General features: G+C 53.7%; 2 protein-coding genes across 11 annotated transcripts; one reads left to right on the forward strand and one right to left on the reverse strand.

Annotated features, from left to right (window-relative positions):
• The first annotated feature begins 2,290 nt into the window (after nucleotides 1-2,290).
• Nucleotides 2,291-15,114, forward strand: RNF126 (ring finger protein 126). 8 transcript variants are annotated; one of them, XM_066278253.1, is made up of 10 exons: nucleotides 2,691-2,712; nucleotides 3,287-3,440; nucleotides 9,381-9,439; nucleotides 9,794-9,857; nucleotides 10,185-10,429; nucleotides 12,400-12,472; nucleotides 12,542-12,611; nucleotides 14,003-14,096; nucleotides 14,350-14,465; nucleotides 14,564-15,114. In XM_066278253.1, exons 1-10 carry the CDS (start codon nucleotides 2,706-2,708, stop codon nucleotides 14,711-14,713), a joined length of 1,032 nt encoding a protein of 343 aa, XP_066134350.1. In that variant the 5' UTR covers nucleotides 2,691-2,705; the 3' UTR covers nucleotides 14,714-15,114. The 8 variants fall into 8 exon arrangements, with proteins under 8 accessions (XP_066134360.1, XP_066134405.1, XP_066134369.1 ...); XM_066278247.1 differs by lacking the exon at nucleotides 2,691-2,712 and adding an exon at nucleotides 2,777-3,144; XM_066278263.1 differs by lacking the exons at nucleotides 2,691-2,712; nucleotides 3,287-3,440 and adding an exon at nucleotides 2,291-2,479 and having other exon boundaries at nucleotides 9,756-9,857.
• A 1,015-nt stretch (nucleotides 15,115-16,129) lies between these two features.
• FGF22 (fibroblast growth factor 22) lies at nucleotides 16,130-19,894 on the reverse strand. 3 transcript variants are annotated; one of them, XM_066253401.1, is made up of 3 exons: nucleotides 19,681-19,894; nucleotides 17,237-17,340; nucleotides 16,130-17,149 (listed from the first exon to the last, which is right to left on the reverse strand). In XM_066253401.1, the coding sequence occupies exons 1-3, from the start codon at nucleotides 19,865-19,867 to the stop codon at nucleotides 16,955-16,957; spliced, it is 486 nt and encodes a 161-aa protein (XP_066109498.1). In that variant the 5' UTR covers nucleotides 19,868-19,894; the 3' UTR covers nucleotides 16,130-16,954. The 3 variants fall into 3 exon arrangements, with proteins under 3 accessions (XP_066109498.1, XP_066109497.1, XP_066109496.1); XM_066253400.1 differs by having other exon boundaries at nucleotides 19,654-19,894; XM_066253399.1 differs by having other exon boundaries at nucleotides 17,237-17,343; nucleotides 19,654-19,894.
• Nucleotides 19,895-20,986: the final 1,092 nt, after the last annotated feature.

Below are 20,986 nucleotides of genomic sequence, written 5' to 3' on the forward strand. Positions count from 1 at the left end.
TTGAGTGAAAGCCCACCAGCTTGAATCCAAGGTCGCTCGCTCCAGAAGGGGTTACTCAGTCTGCTGAAGGCCCATGGTCAAGACACATATGAGAAAGCAATCAATGAACAACTAAGGTGTTGCAACACGCAACGAAAAACTAACGATTAATGCTTCTCATCTCTCTCCGTTCCTGTCTGTCTGTCCCTGTCTATCCCTCTCTCTGACTCACTCTCTGTCTCTGTAAAATAAAAAAAAATTAAAAATTTTTTAAAAAAGAAATAAATGCATGATTGGGCTGGATCCTACTTTTTATTTGTTTAATTTATTGATTTCAGCCTAACCTGTGCATCGACCTGGAACGCTGAGGTCACCGGTTCAAAACCCTGGCTTGCCTGGTCAAGGCACATATGGGAGTTGATGCTTCCTGCTTCTACCCCCTTCTCTCACTCTCCTCTCTAAAAATGAATAAAGCCTTAAAAAAAGTTTATTGATTTCAGTAAGAGAGGAAGGAGAGAGAGACACACACACACACACACACACACACACACACACACACACCAATCTGTTCCTGTATGTGCCCTGACTGGGAATCAAGCTGGTAGCCTCTGTGCTTCCAGAGGATGCTCTAACCAACTGAGCTTTCTGGACTGAGCTATCTGGTTGGGGCCTGGATCCTCCTTTGAGCCAGGAATGGGTCTCTGCATTCATTCAACAAGTGTTTATGAAATGCCTGTGTGCCAGGCACTGTTATGAGTCCAGCAGGAACAAAATACAAATATCCTATCTGCTGTGGGGCTGAACCAACAGTTTATCAGGTAAAAATAAGTACTCTTAGGCCTGACCTGTGGTGGCGCAGTGGATAAAGTGTCAACCTGGAAACACTGAGGTCGCCGGTTCAAAACCCTGGGCTTGCCTGGTCAAGGCACATATGGGAGTTGATGCTTCTTGCTCCTCCCCCTTCTCTCTCTCTCTCTCCCCTCTCTATAATGAATAAATAAAATCTTAAAAAAAAAAAAATAAAAAAAATAAGTACTCTTAAGGAGGGTATCCCAATAGGTTAGACCAGTGGTAGTCAACCTGGTCCCTACCTGCCACTAGTGGGCATTCCAGCTTTCATGGTGGGCGGTAGTGGAGCAACCAAAGTGTAAATAAAAAGATAGATTTAACTATAGTAAGTTGTTTTATAAAGATTTATTCTGGCCTGACCTGTGGTGGCGCAGTGGATAAAGTGTCAACCTGGTAATGCTGAGGTTGCCGGTTCGAAACCCTGGGCTTGCCTGGTCAAGGCACATATGGAGTTGATGCTTCCTGCTCCTCCCCCCTTCTCTCTCTCTGTCTCTCTCTCTCTCTCCTTTCTAAAATTAATTAAAAAAATATTAAAAAAACCCGATTTATTCTGCCAAACTTAGCGAAAATCTGACAAAGTACTTGGTAAGTAATTATTATTATATGCTTTAACTTGCTGTAACTCTGCATTATAAATTTTATAAAGTAAAATTACTTCCCTACATTATAAATCATCAGTTAGAAAATTTTACTATTTTTTTTTCCAGAGACAGAGTCAGAGAGAGGGATAGATAGGGACAGAGGACAGACAGACAGGAATGGAGAGAGATGAGAAACATCAATCATTAGTTTTTCATTGCGACACCTTAGTTTTTCATTGATTGCTTTCTCATATGTGCCTTAACCGTGGGCCTTCAGCAGACTGAGTAACCCCTTGCTGGAGCCAGCGACCTTGGGTCCAAGCTGATGAGCTTTTGCTCAAACCAGATGAGCCCGTGCTCAAGCTGGTGACCTCGGAGTCTCGAACCTGGGTCTTCTGCATCCCAGTCCGACGCTCTATCCACTGCGCCACCACCTGGTCAGGCAGAAAATTTTACTATTAACAGAGATACAAAAGTGGGCAGTAGGTATAAAAAGGTTGACTACCCCTGGGTTAGACAAACAAAAGACATGAAGAACGCCAAGCGGGTGTCTGGGGGAAAGGTGCACCCAGTAGAGGCACAGCCAGTGCAAAAGCCTGGATGTGAGAGCGCGCCTATCGCTTACCAGGAGCAATGAGGACAGTGAGGGGAAATATTGGGACATGAGGAAAGAGAAATAATGAAGGGAAGTGGGAGCCTTTCCGGGTTTGGAGAGGTAGCTCAATCTCCCTCTATTCAGGTCTGGCCTCTCTGTCCAGCGCCCCGCGCCCAGCTCGGGAAGCTCCTGCATTTAGTTTGCCCCTCGCGGCCACCGTCGGCAGGGCCACCACCCCGCTGCGCGCGCCGCCAGGCCTGCTCCCGCGTTCTCCATTCCTCCCTACGCGCCGTGCGTGCTGTGCGTGAGCGTGCGCGGGCTCGTCGGCCGGCGAGAGAGCAGAAAACGGCCGGCGGCGGGAGCCGCGCGGGGGGTGGGCGGCGCTGAGGAGGCGGCGACCATGGCCGAGGCGTCGCCGCAGCCCGGACGGTATTTCTGCCACTGCTGCTCGGTCGAGATCGTGCCGCGCCTGCCGGTGAGCCCCGATCCAGGCGGCGGGCCCTCTCCCTCGGTCTGAGGCGACTGGCCCAGACGAGGAAACTGAGCCCCGGCGGCGTCGGCCCTGGGCTCCGCGAAGGTTTCCGAGGCGGGGCCTGTCCCCGGTGGCGCAGCGGGGCCGGTGATTCCGATCCGCGGGCTCCCGCCCCGAGAGACCGCGTGATCTGCTCCAGCGCGCCGCCCAGGAGGAAGCGGTGCGCTGGATGAGAGGTGACCGGGGGTTGTTGCCGGAGAGCGTCGTCGGCGCCGCGCCTTGCTGCGGGCCGCCAGGTGGAAGTCCCCCGCCTGCGATCTGTCGTCGGGACGAGTGGCTGTGGCCCTGCCCGGGTCTGACAGCTGCCCCGAGCCTGCGTTTTTGCGCTTCCCTGGGGGTCACCCAACCTGTGGCCCGGTGTTGCCTCCTGCTTATTTAGGCCAGTATCCTCCAAGATGGCCTGATAGCGCCGCGTGGTGCAGGAGGGGGCTGCTTGTTAAAGATAGTTTCCTGGGGCCATCATCCTGGAGGTTCTGAGTCAGTAGGTCTGGGATTGGACCTGCCCCTGGCTTACCCGTTCTCATTTCACTAGTGGAAAAACAGACCTATGGCGGTTCAGGCCGGCCAGGGTCCTGACATTTTCCACTGGGCCAGCTCACAGGGAGCAGGTGCGGAATCTGGAAGTGGTGAGGATTTACTGAGCACCTATTAGGTGCGCTCCATGTACTTTATCTTCCCACAGTCACCTGGCTGGTGGGAGGAAGAGCTTGTTTTGATTTCAGAGGCACATTCTTAGTCCTTCCTTTCCAGCTATGGGATTCCCTGGGAAGAGGAATTGCTGCTGGGAGGGGGCCAGGAGAAGCCAGGAGAAAGAGTCTGTCTACATTATCTCAGCCACAGGAAAGAAAAAGAACAAGAGTCGGGGTTTGGACGAGTTGTGCCTAGGCCGAACAGGAGAGAAAGGGTAGGGGCAAGGGGCTTGCCTCCCTCTCTAGGGGAAGGGAAAAATGAAATGAAACCTCCGGTGGGTGAGCACAGACTTGGGGAGCCGAGACTTGCCCCACTCCAGTCTCCCGGAAGTCTTGTTTCTGCCTCTTCTGGCTTCCTGCACGCCCCAGCTCTGAGTCTTTCTACTCTGTGGCAGGAAGGAGCTGGTCCCCTGACAGCCCACCAGCCTGGATTAGTTGCGTGGAGCCCATCATAGGTGGTGTGAACTCCATTTAGGCCCTGGTTCTCAGGCTTACCCCCAAAGTAGCTTGTCTAGAACCATCAGGAAGCTGGAAGCTGAGGCTAGTCAGGTTGGGCATCTGCACAGTTAGCTGTTGTAGATTTCCCATCCTGGAGCCAGTGCAGGGCCTGGGTCCTGGCCTGGTGTGGTCATTTCCTAGCTGGCTATGTGGCCTTGAACCAGGAAGACCCTGACCTCTTCTGACTCACTGGGCTGATGAGGACCTTCCTAGTAACAGAATCCAGTGGTGACAAGGTAGTCATGACCTTTGCCCTCAGACTTTATAGATTGGTCAGGGAGCCAACCCTGAACATGTGATTGTCAAATATTTAGTCAAGAACGTTGGTAAATATGGTAAGAGGAAATATACTGGTAAGGGGGTATCTGAGTTGGTAGGGGGTGCTTGCAGTGGGATTCAATGGGGCTCAGTAGACAAGAGTGATGTTTACTATTAAGGGGCACATCTGGTGTTCTCAGGGAAGGAAAGTTGGCTCTTAACTTGGTAATAGGGTAAGGTCCCAGCCAGCATTCACCCCTGAAACTGGGACTTCTGTTTGTGGGAAACCACCCCCACTGTTTCTGCTTTAAGATAGCTTGGGTTGGTTTTTATACAGGTCCTACTGCCGTTGTGACAGGAACAGGTTGTTGTCACAGTGGCATCTTCTCAGGCACCCTGGATTTCAGGCTTCTCTACCAGCTGGGCTCAGCTTTAGGATCAGGCTGAGGCTGTACCCAGCTGCACCACTTCTCAGCTGTGTGACTCTGGGTGAGGTGTTCAACCGCCCTGGGCCTCAGTCTCCTTGCTGTCAGATGCATTTGATGAGATAATCCACACTTGCTTGATGAGGTCCACTGGCAGTACATGTGTAGAGAATGCACAGAAAAAGGCAGGTGGCCTAGCTGGAGTGTGGCATGTGGGAGCAGGAACCAGACAGGCCAGCTAGCCTGAAGGCCTTGAGGCTGGTGCACAGGCCCAGATTTGATTCTTTTCTGGAAATGGGAGTGCTGGGGACGTGATAGATATGCATGACTGCAGGGTTCTAGATGTAGACATCCTTGGGGCTTCTGTAGAGGTCAGACCTTCAGTGCAGGTTCTTCCACACCTGTGTCTGTGCGCAATGGAATCTCAGTCCCTGTTTATGGTGTCAGAGCAGCCTGGGAAGATGGATGAAGATTGGGTTAGGTAGGTGTGCCTGGGTTAAACTGTCTGCTGGGGTCTCTGTGTGCACTATGGGCACGTGGCTGGCATGAAGCGGGCCTTGGATGACACACGTCCTGGCAGGGCTCTGCACCCTAGCATCTAGTGTACATAGGGTTCACGGAGGCTTGGGGGGATAGACAGGGCATGACTGGGGTGAGGAACAGGAATGGGGCTGGGTCTGCTTTCCCCCCGGGTCTGGGCAGGCCTCTGCCCAGTGACATCTGAGGAGGGCAGCGAGGGGCAGAGGAAGCAGCAAGTGTACATTTGAGGGCTAGAGGGCTATACGGGTCTTATTTTGTCTGTGTTTGGGTCTGAGTCCTTGTACCTCTGCTGCAGCTCTGCACCAGGCCTCCCTGGAGTCTGCTGCGCCTGGAGCTCTGCTATTTGAGAGACCAATGTCACTGTAGAGTGAGTGGGTGATCATATGGGGCCAGCCATTTCTCCAACTCCCACCTCAAGTTTTCCAACTTCACTGTATGCCCCTGGCTGTGGACTCTCTGTTTATGTTGATGTGAAGGAGCTCTTGGATAAAAGGTGGTGCTTGTTGTAAGGGTTGGCCCCAGTGACCTGGGCCCCTATGTCAAAGCCTCCGTGTTCTCCCTATTACCAAGGAGGGGCCAAATAGTACCTCCTGGGCATGTCCTAGTGGCTTAGTGCATGGAATGAGTGTTCAGTGAATTTAGCATTTGTATGTCATCCTTCGTGTTCTGGCCACTGCTGTTGCGATTGTGATAATGTTGAGGTGGTTCCCTTACCTTCCACTACTTCTCTAAGGGGAGAAGTAACAAATTCATGTCAAGTCATTGGCTAGGGATAGGTGCTCACAAGTTAGGGTTCACCAGCAACCAGGGCCCAGCAAGCAGGCTGGTCCTGCCACCTGGGAGAGGAGCAGCCACCACCTTGGCCCTGTTGCCAGTGACAGCTTCTGCTCTGTGATAGGGATACACTCCACCTCACAGTCCCCTTGCTGGCATGTGGGTTTCTACCATTGGCCACTCTGGTTTAATAAAGATCTTTGGGATATGCTGTCTGAGGGAGGAGAGTGTTGGAAGACCCTCGATTCTGACTTCTTCCTCACCACCTGCAAGCAGAGGCTAGAGTCCTGCCTCAAGTCTGGGGCAGCCCACAGCTCAGATGGACTGCTCTGGATATGGCATGGGCTCTCTATTGAGGACGGAGCACAGGCAGGGCCTGACCGTAACCCAATGTCAAACCATAGAACTTGGGTCTTCAGTGGCTTCTGGGTTTCAGAGACCTGGGGTTGAGGCCATCCTCCATTTACAGGAGGGGAGACCGAGGATTGCAGCAGGGGGCTGACATTTGAACAGAGACCCAGCTTCTGTGAAGGGCCCAGCCAGGTAGCTATATGGGTAAGAGTGTTCCTGCAGAAGGAAAGGTGTGCAGGCCTTGAGATGGGCAGGACCATTATGAGGCTGCCAAGGTGAGAGGAAGATGGTGAGGGTGGAGGAAGCCTAGACTGGGGTCTTGAAGGGGCTGAGCTGTAGGAGTGGCAGAGCCAGATTGTTCTGGAGCTGACCATGTGCTGAGATGGCACTCCAGTGACTTGCAGCAGAGCGGTTGGGTTCAGCGAGGTGTAGAGAACTTGGAGAACAAGGCTGATGGGACAGGCTGAGAGCAGTGAGAGCCCAGGAGCTGCAACAAGCCTTAAAAGTGGGAGAAGAGGTTGCCTGTTTCCTGTGGGTCTAACTAATAATGTTCAAGCTGAGGCCATGTGGCACATTTGCAGAGGGGCGATGGGGGCGCCACCAGGATTAGGTGAGAGTTGGGACCTTCTCATGGATCCAGAGCTGGGGGGTTACTTGGGCAGACCCCTGGAGGTGGGCATACCAGAGTTCAGGTTTGTCTGATTTTGCCATGTTTATGGGGTGTCTGGTTCCCTGCATCCTCACTGTGGTCAATGGAGGCTCCCCTGCAGACTCGTTTCCCTGTGGGCCTGTTTACAAAGCCTTCTGTAGCTAGTGTGAAACCTCAAAGGTATACAACAAGCTGATGAATGGTGGGAGGGCAGTAGGAGGAGTGATACCCCACTGGCTAGGAATCCCACGTTGTGTTATGATTGTCGTAGGCGCTCACTGTAGTGGAGTTGTCCCCACACCCTTTCTCAGGGAGGGCTGAGGGCTGCTGTCCTCACTGTTCCTTGTAACAATTTACTAAGATATGACCCACTTAAAGTGTACACTTCAGTGTGGTCAGTATATTTGGAGTCCCGAACCCGTCCCCTCTATCTGATTCCAGAACATTCCACCACTGTAAAAGAAACCAGTCCCCATCAGCAGTCACCTCATCACCCTCCCTGACGCCTGATAACCACTGACCCACTTCTTGTCTGTGTTGATTTGCCTGTTCTGGACATTTCATATAAATGGGATCTATACTGTGTGACCTTTTGTTTCAGGCAGCATGTTTTCAAAGTTCATCCACATTGTAGAGAGTGTCAATGCTTCCCTCCTTTACATGGTTGAGTAATACTCCTGTCATGGTTGACTACATTCAGGCATTGATGAACACTAAGTTGTTTCCATGTTGTGGCTCTTGTGAATCAAGCCATGGACATGATTGTATAGGATTTTATGTGGGCAGGGTTTTATTTCTCTTGGGTGAACACCTAGCAATGTTACAGGGTTGCGTGGTGACTGACCTTTGGTGGAACTGCTCCCTGTATTACAGAGAGACTGCCCATTGCACATTCCCACTAGTGTGCTGGAGGCTCTGATTCTTTCATATCCTCACCAGTGCTTGTCACTGTTGTCTGAGTGTAGTTGTCCTGCGGGTGTGCAGTTATCTCACTGGTTGTGACCTGCATTACCCAGTTGCCTGGTGGTGTCAAGTGTCTTTTTGTGAGAAGTGGTCATTTTCATTTGTGTATCTGAAGAAATGATCCTTTGGTCATTTTTTTACTGAGTTGTCTTTTTATTGCTGAATTATAAGAGTTCTTAGGTATTCTGGATATAGGGCCTCATGACCTGTGCAGCTCCCCTCTGCTCTCCCCACTTGGCTCTGGCAGGTTTACTTTTGGCAGTGGGACAGGTGAGAGGGACCAGGTGTGCTTTGTACTGCACCCCCTGTACAGATGGAGGAGTCTGACAACCCTCATGGGGCTGCTCCTGCAGAGAGCCATGTCACATGGGACTGTAAACAGTCTCGCATTCTCTCCCATTCAGCATGCAGGCAGCAGTTTTGAGATGTCACTTTGGGCAGAAGGAGGCCTTGCACTCCTGTCTTATCTTCTGTCTGTGGCTTTAGGGACACCTATGACCTTTAGGGACACCTAGCCCTGACCTGTACACACCCAGCAAGCAGGATGTGGAATGAGCTTGTTTCAGGAACATCAGCATGGTTTCAGGGCTTACACATGTTGTAACTGGGGCGGGGCCTCCACTCTCCTCTCAGAACATCACGGTCTCTGCCACTTGGCTGTGGAAGAGGGGGTGATGGCCAGTGTCAATGGGGTCACACTCCAGCTTAGGGTCACAGTTTGTGTGCTGGACTGCCAGAATGTTCTAGAAATGCCACTGTGGGGCCTCTCCCACTGCTCTCAGTGGGAACTTCCTGGGAGCTGACCTGTTCTGAGGCCCAGATAGCCCTGGAGCCCCATAGATAGTCTCTTGTGCAGCCCTCCAGGAATATAGGGTCAGATGCCTGCCCAGGTCCATGTCCCCTATATGTGCGTGTGAGAGGTCACTCAGAATGGTCTTGAGGACCCACATTAGCTGGCTTGTTTGCTGCAGGCCTGGTCAGAGCTTTCATCGGCTGATGTGCTGAGTGTACAATCTGAAACTCTGTAACTGGGATATGGGTGGCTGGGAAGATCACCTGCAGAGGAGTAGGTCAGGATACAGAGGTTGTAGCTTTGGTTGAAAGATGTTCGTGCCTTCTTGACCAGGCAGTGGCACAGTGGATAGAGCATCAGCCTGGGATGCAGAGGACCAGGTTTGAAACCCTGAGGTCACCAGCTAGAGCGCAGGGTTGCTGGTTCCAGCATGGGATCATAGATATGACCCCATGGTCACTGGCTTGAGCCCAAGGTCATTGGCTTGGGGTCATTGGCTCAACTGGAGCCCCACCCCCACCCCGTGAAGGCACATATGAGAAAGCAATCAGTGAATAACTAAGGTGCCACAACAAAGAATTGATGCTTCTCATCTCTCTCCCTTCCTGTCTGTCTGTCCCTATCTCTGTCTCTCGCTAAAAAAAAGATGTCCATGCTTGAGCCCTGCCCACACTCATCAGCCAGGCCTCTGGTGGGTCTGACCTTGGACTGGAGCAGTTTCATAGATGGGTATCTTTAGGTGATGCCCATCCTGGGTCTCCTGTCCTTTGCTGCTTGCTGTGGCCCAAGGCAGGGGCCGAAGGTGTGTCCTGCTCTAGGCAGGGGTTTCCAGTGAACCCATGGATGCAGGTGACATGGGGGCTGGGAGCCTGAGATCATGCTCACCTGCTCTCTCCTCCCACAGGATTACATCTGCCCACGATGTGAGTCTGGTTTCATTGAGGAGCTTCCAGAAGAGACCAGGTAATGTAGCCCCTTGGTCACAGAGGCCTTGGCCCTAGGTGCATGCTGGTAGGATCCAGGCCTCCAGGGTGAGAGAGCGGAGTTGCGATAAGTGGACTTTCAGGTGCTGCACCCAGTGCTGTCTCAGAACTGTTTTGGGAGCCTGGGGGCCATGGTGGACAGGGAGTGGGCTTGGGGCGGTGTCCTGGAGTTCCTGGGCAGCCAGAGGTTGAGATGGTCTCCAACCTCCTGACTTGGGATGATGGCAAGGGCAGCAGAGGGCAAGAGTGAACCTGAGGCCCATGGGGGTCAGGCGGGGGTCCTGCCTCTTCTCCAGCGGGTCGCCCACTGCTGACTTGAACCGTGTCCACCCAGGAGTGCAGAAAATGGTTCCGCTCCCTCCACAGCCCCCACAGACCAAAGCAGGCAGCCATTTGAGGTGAGTTGGTTGGCTACCCCTAACAATGGATCATGCCCTGCATGGCTGAGGAAACAGGCTCAGCCCCCCTGTCCTGCAGGCAGTTGCTCACCCTTTAGGAGATGCCCACCCTACTCCCAAACAAGCGGGGCTGTCCTCCCCAACCCCCTGGAACTCTTGAACTCCCCTTCCTGGGTCTCTCCTCCCCTCCTTTGTCCCACACATGTACCAAGATTTCCCTGGTGTCTCCTTGTCCCCTCAAAGCCCTGAGCCTAGAACAGTGGCCACAGTGGGGAGGAACTGTGGCATCCATGCAAAGGGCCCACAGTCACGGCCTTCTTCCTGCAGAATGTGGACCAGCACCTCTTCACGCTGCCGCAGGGCTATGGGCAGTTTGCTTTCGGCATCTTTGACGACAGCTTTGAGATCCCCACGTTCCCCCCAGGGGCACTGGCTGACAATGGTAGGGACCCTGAGAGCCGGCGGGAGAGAGAGCAGCAGTCACGGCACCGGTATGGTGCCCGGCAGCCTCGTGCCCGCCTCACTGCGAGGCGGGCCACCGGCCGGCATGAAGGCGTCCCCACGTTGGAAGGGTGAGGGGCTTGGGGGTGGCTGGTGGGTGGCTCACTCTTGGGGGCTTCCAGCCTGCCCCATCCCTCTCAGGCAGAGCGGCTGTCTGCTATCCAGAAGATTCTGTGGTCTTAGAGGTGTGGCTGCTACCTCTGGGCAGGGCAGTTCCCCTGAGTTTGGGCAAAACCACCCAAGCCCACCATACAAAATGGGTGGTGCAGATGGGGGTAGGGGGTTGAAGTGTGGCTTGAGGACCTGGACAGGACTAGGCATGGCTCATGTCTACTGAGTGTCCCTATTGTCCTTCTGAGCAGGGCCTCATCAGCTTCTGTGTGGCTGGTTCACCTTTGAGTTCTTGTCCTAGAGCGTCAATGAGCAGGCAGTTCCTGGCATCCCTGTCCTGCAGTGGAGCCCCTAGATCCCTCCTGTATGCAGATTGGCACCATAATGGCTTTTTAGCTAGAGGACAGCACAGGAAGGAGAAAAGTGCTCAGAAGGACTGAGAATAAAAGTTTCTTGCAGGTCCCATCCATCCAGAGGAAGTGGGGCTGGGCTTCTGCATGTCTGAGATGGACATGACTACACGGAGAAACACCTGTGTCACTTAAAATGGGTTTATTTTATTTTATTGTTTTGTATTTTTCTGAAGTGAGAAGCAGGGAGGCAGAGAGACAGACTCCCACATGTGCCCAACTGGGATCCACCTGGCATGCCTACTAGGGATTGTTGCTCTGCCTATCTGGGGCATTGCTCCGTTGCAACTGGAGCCATTCTAGCACCTGAGGGAGCCATCCTCAGCTCCTGGGCCAACTTTGCTCCAGTGGAGCCTTGGCTGTGAAAGGAGAAGAGAGATAAAGAGAAAAGAGAGGGGGAAGGGTAGAGAAGCAGCTGGGCGCTTCTCCTGTGTGCCCTGGCCAGGAATCGAACCCGGGACTTCCACATGCTGGGCTCTACCACTGAGCCAACCGGCCAGGGCCTTAAAATGAGTTTAAACCCACACAGAGTCTGTCCTTTTCCCTCAATGTAAGCTGGAGACATACCCCAGCCTGTCTCTGATGCCCCAGCTGTCTAATATCTGAGTAGCACCCACACCCCACCAACCTTGCGCTCTGGGTACACTGGAAGCTGAGCTGGATGCTTTGAGGCTGCTGCGAAAAGCGGGGCAGACCCCATAGCTTTCATGACTTCCAGGATGTTCCCCTGGTTATATATTGGAGGCTGGATGTGACATGGCCATAGGTGCCATCAAGGCCTTAGGGCAGTGGTTCTCAACCGGTGGGTCGCAACCCTGGCAGGGGTTGAACAACCAAAACACAGGGGTCGCCTAAAGCCATCGTAAAATACATATTTATTAAGCGACCCCTGTGTTTTGGTCGTTCGACCCCTACCGGGGTCGCGACCCACCGGTTGAGAACCGCTGCCTTAGGGAAACCTGGCCTGGAACTCAGTGAGGGAGATGCTTCTCTGGGTCCTTTTTGTGCTACATTCTTTTTCTTCACTGAATCTTTTTTTTTTTTTTTCTTTTTTTCCAAGTTGAGGAGAGGGGAGAAAGAGAGACAGGCTCCTGCATGCTCCTGAACTGGGATCTACCTGGCAACCCCCATCTGGGGCTGTGCCTGCAACCGAGCTATTTTTAGCATCTGAGGTGGAGGCTCCATGGAGCCATCCTCAGCATCCAGGCCAATGCACTTGAACCAATTGAGCCATGGCTGTGGGAGGGGAAGAGAGAGGGAGAATGGGAGCGATGGAGAAGCAGATGGTTGCTTCTCCTGTGTGCCCTGACTGGAATTGAACCCGGGACATCCACACACTGGGCCAATGCTCTACCATTGAGCAAACCAGCCAGGGCTCACCATGAATCTTACTTGTTGAAAGCATAACCATTAAGTGCTTTGAATTTAGAAGCTGGGCTTAAGTTTCCTGTGTGTTCACACCCAGAAGGCCCTGACCCTGGGAAGGCACTAACTGCGGGCCCGGCCTTCCTCTGTTCTAGGATCATCCAGCAGTTGGTCAATGGCATCATCACTCCAGCCACCATCCCCAACCTGGGCCTGGGCCCCTGGTGAGTAGGTGGGCGGGTCCCCCAAGTCCCACTTGGCCCCTCTGCCACTTGAACCCCACATGTCTCTGCCCAGGGGTGTCCTGCACTCAAATCCGATGGACTACGCCTGGGGGGCCAACGGGCTGGATGCGATCATCACACAGGTACAGGGTGGGCCTCCCCAGGTAGCACTAGGGGAATTGCCATCTTTCCTTATGATGGGATAAGGAGGGTTTTTTTGTTTTTGTTTTTTTAACAGAGACAGAGAGATAGACAGGGATAGACAGACAGGAACGGAGAGATGAGAAGCATCAATCATTAGTTTTTTTTGCGCATTGCAACACCTTAGTTGTTCATTGATTGCTTTCTCATATGTGTCTTTTATTTATTTATTTTTATACGGACAGAGAGAGAGTCAGAGAGAGGGATAGATAGGGACAGACAGACAAGAACGGAGAGAGATGAGAAGCATCAATCATCAGTTTTTCATTGGGACTCCTTAGTTGTTCATTGATTGTTTTCTCATATGTGCCTTGACCGTGGGCCTTCAGCAGACCGAGTAACCCCTTGCTCGAGCCAGCGACCTTGGGTCCAAGCTGGTGAGCTTTTTTTTGGCTCAAGCCAGATGAGCCCGCGCTCAAGCTGGCAACCTCAGGGTCTCGAACCTGGGTCCTTCCACATCCCAGTCTGACGCTCTATTCACTGCGCCACCACCTGGTCAGGCTCATATGTGTCTTGACTACTGCAGGCCTTCAGCAGACCAAGTAACCCCTTGCTGGAGCCAGCGACCTTGGGTCCAAGCTGGTGAGCTTTGCTCAAACCAGATGAGCCTGTGCTCAAGCTGGTGACCTTGGGGTCTTGAACCTGGGTCCTTCCGCATCCCAGTCCGATGCTCTATCCACTGCGCCACCGCCTAGTCAGGCGGGATGAGAAGTTTTGACAGGCCCATGGCCCCCAACCCCTCAGCTGAGAGGACTGTTAGGAGTACATTTCTGGCATAGACACTCTGCTTCCCAGCTCCCCTTAACTTTCTTGAGGCTGGGGCATGTCAACCAAATTCTTTCTCCCAGCACAGCCCCACCATAGAGCAGGAAACCACATGCTGGGTGCTGTGGGTCTTGGCTTTGTCCCATGTAGGTCTCCATGTTCTCCCTTGTCTGTCACTGACCTCAGTGGCACTTGTGAGGCAGGAACATTGCCACCTTCAGGGCTGCTCATCAATGATTCCTTTGAGTATTTTGTCTCTGGCGGGATCCAGCCCTCTGGTTCTAGTGACCTCATGAGCCCCTGGATGGAACCGTCTGCCTCAGGGCCCCATCCTTCACCCTGGCTGTTAGGTGACACTAATTAGATGAGCAGAAGAGTGGGCAGGATCTTGTGGCTGGGCCTTATTGGATGGTTGACCTCTAACCCCCCAAATTGGGGGCCTGGGGGACCAGGACAAACATGGCCTCGGTGCTTTTGCAGGTAACCCAGCCTTGCATTTCAGAGTCCCGCGGGGCAAGGGACCCCGCCCACCGACCAAGCTCCTGCACTCTGGCCTCTTGTCTTTCAGCTCCTCAATCAGTTTGAAAACACGGGCCCCCCGCCTGCAGACAAAGAGAAAATCCAGGCCCTCCCCACCGTCCCTGTCACTGAGGAACACGTAGGTACGTGGCCCTTAGTTTCCCAGCCTTTTTTTTTTTTTTTTTTTTTTTTTTTTGAGACCCTTTCCCTTGGACTTTTCAGTTGGACCAAAGGTCGGCTTGAATGAGAGGCTTTATCAGTGTCCTTCTGTTCTCCTGGGACACAGGACTCAGGACACAGCCTCTCTCCCCTGGGTCTGCCGGTGAACTGGAAGGGCAGATCCCCTGTGGGACACCTTTGGTTGGGGGTGTCACAGGGGCTCCCTGCTCCCCTCAGGCTCTGGGCTAGAGTGCCCTGTGTGCAAGGATGACTACGGGCTGGGTGAGCGCGTGCGGCAGCTGCCCTGCAACCACCTCTTCCATGACGGCTGCATCGTGCCCTGGCTGGAGCAGGTGAGCAGGCGGGTGGCCACAGCCAGGGGGCCTTCCCTACCCCCTGCTCTGCACCAGCCTCTGAACTGCTTCCCTCTCCTTGCCTTATCCCCACAAAGCACGACAGCTGTCCTGTCTGCCGAAAAAGCCTCACGGGACAGAACACAGCCACCAACCCTCCAGGCCTGACTAGTGTAAGCTTCTCCTCCTCCTCCTCGTCGTCGTCCTCTAGCTCACCCAGCAATGAGAACCCAGCAAGCAACTCCTGAGTCCCCCTGCCAGTCCCCAGAGTAAGCACAGGACCCCGGCCAGCACCAGGCCCAGCGGGCATGGGGACACTGATGTCCTGGAGCCCAAGAGGTGCCCCCCACCTGCCTCGGCTCTCACACCACCATGGCTCCCATGGACTCTGGTGCCAGCTGTGCCCCCAGCTGTGGGCAGAGGCTCAGAGGACCCACTGCCTCCAGGCTGTGGAGAAAGCCCAGCCTTCCCCCAGGAACGTCCCTTGAGGGGCTGGGCACAGAGGGACGCAGGGCACATATTGTCCCAGGCGTCCCCAGCATCCCCTGTCCCATTTGTCTTTAACCTTACCCTCTACGTGTTCAACAGTGGAAAGGTTTTTATAATTTTAAATTATTACTGCTTTGAAATAAATGGACATTAGCTTACACGCGGCCCTGCATGATCTGTGGAAAGACAGGGTAGAGCCGCTTGGCCGGGGTCTTGGACCCACCAGACAGGCCAATAGTCCCCACCCCGAGTGTGAGGGGCTCGGGACCACAAGGATGACCAGCAAAACAGAACTCTGACATGTTTTTTAAAGGAAAAAAATGTGTATCTTGAAAGTTATTTAAAAATACACCTACTTAGAAAGAGAAGCAGGTGGTTGGTGTTGTCCTTCTGCGACGGACCCTGGGGTTGTGCCTCTTGAGCATCAGACAGCACTGCTGTCCCAAACCAGAACCCTGGAAGTGGGCTAGTGATGTTCAACAAGAAAGTGCAGAGGGTCACTGTGTTGGAAACGTGAAACTGAGGAAACCCCAATGTGCTGAGCTGTCTGGTGGGGCCTCCACAGCCCATCCTACTGCAGCCAGTGGTGTTCATATATTCTGGAGTCACCCGGGCAGAAATATTGATCCTGGACACAGTGTCGACTCTACTCCCTAAGTAATTGATCCCCAACTTGTTCTTTGTATTTTAAATGGCAAGAGGAGGCTGGAAGGGGTGGGAGCCCTCATCTCACCTCCAAGGACTGTTGCCTGCCCTAACCAGAATGTCCCACCTTGGCTTGGGAGGGGCTTCCATGTAAGCCTCCCATAAAACTCCATGGGGTAAATGGCATCATCATCCTCACTTTATAGAAAAGGAAACTGAGGCCCAGAGTGGAATTTCCTAGCTTAAGGTCACAGAGCTCAGCCCCAGGTTGGGGGGCTCAAAGGTGCTGGGAAGGCGGTAGGTACTCCCCCAGCTGCAGCACTTCCCGTGTCCCCCTTCCCCCAGCCTGTGGAGGATGTTGACATGAAGCCCCTTGGCCTGCACATGGCCCCCTTTCCCAACGAAGAACTAAGGAGCTCTGAAGACATTACTCAGTTTCAGACCTGTGTGTGTGTGTGTTACTACAGCTGCTGTGACAAATCACCAGAAATTTGTGGCTTAAACCACATACATTTATTCTCTTAACAGTTCATGAACCAAGAGGCTTACATAACTCTCATGAGGCTAAACCCAGGTATGGGCAAGGCTAGTCCTTCTGAGGCTCCAGAGAGAACTTTTCCAGTCTTTTTCAGCTTCTACAGGTGCCACATCATTAGCTCGTGGCCCCTTCATCATAGTTAGCATACCCTCTTCCATCTCTGGCCCAGACCCTCCTGCCACCCTCTTGTAAAGATCCTTGTGATAACACTGGGCCCCCAGTAATACAGGATCATCCCCATCTCATGGGCCTGGACTTAATCCCACTTGCAAAGTCCTTTTACCATGTGAGACAATGTGTCCATAGGTCCGGGGACTAGGACTTCACCCTGTGGCATGTCTATATTGCCCTTTTATCCCTGACCCCCAGACCACCCCCCTATCCCTGGCTCCCCCATTCCTCGCTGCCCCAACATTCCAATGGATTCCCACTGCTGAACTTTTGACAGGCTATGTCCCAGCCTGGTGTGCCCTTCCCTGACCTGGGGACTGCAGAGCTGAATCTTTCAGTCTCCAGCCCAGGATGTGTGCCTAGGTAGAGACTCCTTGCTTCCCAACTTATGACTGGACACCTATAGCCCCTGCTCAGCTCAATGTCCATACCACCTCAGACTCAGAGGAGGGCCAGGCTGTGTCTGTTTGATTACTGCAGGGTCCCCAGAGCCCTGCACAAAGCAGGCTCTCAATGCATGTGAAATGAAAGAGTAACCAGATATGGCTTGACCATGGCCTGGCCGCCTCCAGCCTCTGGTCCTTGTCCGCCTACCCAGATGTCTTCTGGAACCTCATCTAGCTGTTCCTCATGGCCCCTCGGGGCCTCAGGAGACCATGACAGGCAGGAAGTGGGTGGATAGGTGGTGCCGCCGGGTCCGGCCACCATGTCGTGGGGCCCCCCGCCTGTCCAGCGCCAGGAACATGGGCCTGCCGTGGTGATGCCAGCGAAGTGAGGCGTAGGTGTTGTAGCCATTCTCCTCAATGCGCTCCTGGAACTTGCACTGGGCAGTGTAGACCCGCTGCGGGGGTTGAGGGTGTGAGGCGGCCACTGGACCCCGTTTCCTGACAGCACCTGCCCACCACCGGCCACCCCACCATGCACTCACCGACCCGTAGAGGTGGCCCCGGCGGCTCATGGCCACGAAGAAGCCGGTGTGCACAGCCTTGAGGGCCACGACGCCCACGCGGATGGAACGGATCTCAATGATGCCTGCTGGGAGGGGCTCGGTCAGGGCCCTCAGCCACCACCTGCTTCCCTTTGTACTCATTCATTCATTCATTCATTCATAACATTCACTAAGTACCACCTGTATGCTTGGCCCTGTGCTGGGTATGGGTATGCACTGGGGATCACACAGACAGCCAAGAGCTGTCCCAAGGATGTGGTCCTGACATGTTGGAAGACATAAGTGGGGAGGGGTCTGTCTTTCTCTGGAGGGTACTGGGGAGCCACAGCAAGCTGTGGAGCAGGGGAGAGCCCTAGTTAGGTCAGGGATGAGAAAACCAAGCTGGAGGAGATGGGTGCCTACCTGGGTGAGCTGCTGATTTCAGTAAGAACAAGTAATGACTGTAACAGTGATAATGGGCTGCACAGTCTTCCCCCACAGTTTTCACCATCCTTTCTATGTCTGGCTCAGACAGCTCAGTCAGCTGCAGCTATGTGGCTATGGGGAGACGAAACTCCAGAAAGAAGGCATGACCCAGGCAAAGGCCTGGGGGTGGGATGTGGAATGTTTATAGCACAGAGCATTAAACTTGATGGCCACTAACACTGCTTGAGTGCCAAATGTATGCCAAGCACTGTACCCCACTAATCCCACACAGCTCCAGGCAAGAGGTGCTGACTGTGCCCACTTCCCAAGGAAGAAACTGAGGACTGGGAAGGAGCAGAGTCAGCTTCAGGCTCCATCTGTTGGTGGGTGACCCTGGGCAAGCCCTGTCCAGTTCTGAGCCAATGTTTCCTGTCCAGTGAAGCATGACTTCAGTACAAGCCACCACACACACCTTCACCTCACCAACGCACTGGGATCTAATCTGGAGTTAAGGCTTTGCCCTCTGCTTTTCAGTCTGCACTTGGATGCCTGAGGTGACAAGGAGTTCACCCCATGCCCCACGAGGCTTTGCACTTGCCATTTCCTTGGCCAGGCCCCTGACTCCTCTTGTACATGGTATGCTCCTTCTCTCAATACGAGGCTCAACTCAAGCCCACCTCCTTGGAGAGGCCCCCAAGACCTCCCAGATAAAGCAGCCCTTCAATCTTTTTGTACATTGCTCTGCTTTAATTTTCTTTGCACCTCATGTGGTCCCCTCTAAAATCATCATATTACTTGTTCACGGATTTAACTGCTTTACCTTGCTCCAGAACCCCATGAAGGTGAGCTGTCTTGGTCACTACTATGTCCTTTATGCCCAGCACAGCATATAAGAGGTACCCAATTAATAACCACTGAATTAATGAAGAACACAAGACCTCTAAACCCGACCCACACAGAGCCATTGACCATCCGTCACCCCATCACTGTCCAGATGGGGAAACCGAGGCTGAGAGAAGCAGTGACTCTCAGATTACCCAGCAGAGCAAGGCCTCTCCTCCAGCCTGAGGCCACCCTGCCTGGCCATGTCCAACACCACTAGACAGGGCCAGCCAGTCCCCTGTCATTGCCCTGGTCTGGTGAACCTAATGAGGGCCTTGGGAGCCCCAGATGAAAGCAACTGGGAAGGGCAGGGGTGATTATCTGCCATAATGGTGGTGATTCAGGCAGTGGCCAGCGATTAGCTCCAATCTCCCCAGCTTCCCCTGCCCAGACCTGAGTTGTGTAGAAACTGAGGTAGGCATATAGGGTGGGCCACTGACCGCCCTGGCCTCCCAGCTGTCCCCAAACCCCTCCTCTTTGCCCCTTCATCTCCTCTTGCCTCATACACTCCACAGATACTTATTGAGAGCCTGTTGTTTACTGGGTGGAGCAGCAGGGACAGTGACTCCAACTCAATGAGGTTCTTGTGCATCAAGGAGCCCCAACAACACCCCCCCCCCGCCCTGGCAGTGTGACCCTGGACAGGTCATTTCCCCTCTCTGTTTCCTAGGAAGAAATAGAGAGGTCCTCAACCCAGGCAGGTCTTGAGTCTTGTTTTACATTGTGGGAGTCGAGTTCAGAGCCTAGCTCTGCCCCATCGCATTATGTAACTCCCTGGAGTCTCAGTTTCCCCTTTGCAAGTGGGCCCAGTGACCCCAAACTCAACTATTCTGCAAAGGCCCTTCTCAGCTACTGAGCCAGGCCTGGAGCAGGGGGCTTCCTCTGTGACTATTTGGGATTGGCCCATTTTACAGTTGAGGAAAGTGAGGCCCCCGAAGGTAAATGACTTGTCCAATGCTATACAACCACAGGAGCCTCTGGAACCCTCAATCGCGTGAGAGAGGGCCCATCTCATCGTTAAGATGACTGCTGCAGTTGTTATTGCCCACCTATTTGCCTAGAACTGCCCTTATCCCCACCCCGTCACCAGGCAGCCCCCTGCTACTCACTATCACGGCTGTGACACCAGCGGGTACCTTGCACGAGGCCGCTGGGGTCCACGCGCAAAAAGAAGTGAGTGGAGGAGAAGAGGCGCCGCCAGCGCACGTCGCCCTCTAGGTGTGGGTAGCTGCGTGGTCTCCGCGGACCGCTTGAGGTCCCCGCAGCGCCGGAAGCCAGTGCCAGCAGCAGCCATGCCAGACTCAGCCAAGGGCTGCTGTGCATGGCCTCGACGCCCGCAAGCGGCCGGCTCTTGCCTCCTAAAGCAAGTCCGTGGCTCTTCCATTGCTGTGTTAGGGGCGGAGCGCCCGAATGGAACCGCCCACATGGTCCAATAAGAGCCTCGAGGGGGCGGGGATAACGCCGCAGGGGAGCAGCAACTGGGGCGGGGCCAGGTCACGAAAGGCAGTGGGCGGAGGGCGGTGGCGGCTCATTTAGGAAAACCCGCTGGGTTCTCGGCGTGTGTCTGGCTCTGTGGGGAGGGCGGGATGTGTCTGTGAGTCACCGAGTTGGCCTGCAGTGGCTGCAGGTTTAAGTTGGCCGCGGAGACATGGAGGGAGACAGACAGAGACATTGAGACAGAGAGAAAAACAGAGGGACAGAAATAGAGACAGATAGAAACAGAGACAGAGAGAGATAGATAGGCAGAGATAGAAACAGAAAAAGAGAGAGGTCAGGGACAGACTGAGGGACAGAGACACAATGAGACAGAGGAAGACTTGAGAAACATGGAAATAGAAGTACAGAGACTAAGACAGAGAAACAAAGACAGGCTAAGCGAGCTACAAAGAGAAACAGACACTAAGATGAGAGACAGAGATCATGAGATAGGGAAAGATGGCTAAGAGACAGAGATACAGAGAGAGACTCTCAGATATATGAGAAACAGAGGATAAGGTGGACAGAGAGATGGAGAAGTAGAGTGCTCAGGGGTCAGGGATTAGGTGGGAAGTTCTACCCTGAATGTTGACAGTGCTTGTCAGGCCCCTGGACTGGGCATGCCCAGTTGGAACACGTCTGCCCTCCAAATTGGATCTTCCTGAGAACCAGGCCCCTGGGCAGGAGGCTTCACTGAAGGATGGGCATAGGGGTGGGAGGAGCGTGTTAATGCTGGAGCAGATGACTGTTTGAGGGACAGTGTGCACACAGGCATTTGGGTGGGCGGGTGGATGCAGTGTTGTCTATGGGTGATGAGAAGGTGGTCAATGGGAGGATGGATTCATGGGCATGTCTATGGCCAGTGAGTGGATGGCGACCGAGGCCAGCACCTCATCCCCAGCTTCTGGAGCTGCATGTCCTAAGCATTAGGAATGGGGCAGCCCTGTTTATACTCACACCTGCTCA

This window comes from Saccopteryx bilineata, chromosome 1, assembly GCF_036850765.1.
Source record: "Saccopteryx bilineata isolate mSacBil1 chromosome 1, mSacBil1_pri_phased_curated, whole genome shotgun sequence".
NCBI lineage: Eukaryota > Metazoa > Chordata > Mammalia > Chiroptera > Emballonuridae > Saccopteryx > Saccopteryx bilineata.

What these genes read in the sequence shown, in the direction of transcription:
- RNF126 (XM_066278247.1), top strand. Translation starts at nt 3,084, where the DNA reads ATGGCGGTTCAGGCCGGCCAGGGTCCTGACATTTTCCACTGGGCCAGC. An exon ending in GGCCGAACAGGAGAGAAAGG is followed by an intron (nt 3,441 to 9,380) that starts GTAGGGGCAAGG and finishes CTCCTCCCACAG; the next exon opens with GATTACATCTGCCCACGATG. An exon ending in TGGATGCGATCATCACACAG is followed by an intron (nt 12,612 to 14,002) that starts GTACAGGGTGGG and finishes CTTGTCTTTCAG; the next exon opens with CTCCTCAATCAGTTTGAAAA.
- FGF22 (XM_066253399.1), bottom strand. Translation starts at nt 19,867, where the DNA reads ATGCACAGCAGCCCTTGGCTGAGTCTGGCATGGCTGCTGCTGGCACTG. An exon ending in CTGGTGTCACAGCCGTGATA is followed by an intron (nt 17,344 to 19,653) that starts GTGAGTAGCAGG and finishes AGCCCCTCCCAG; the next exon opens with CAGGCATCATTGAGATCCGT. An exon ending in GGGGCCACCTCTACGGGTCG is followed by an intron (nt 17,150 to 17,236) that starts GTGAGTGCATGG and finishes CAACCCCCGCAG; the next exon opens with CGGGTCTACACTGCCCAGTG.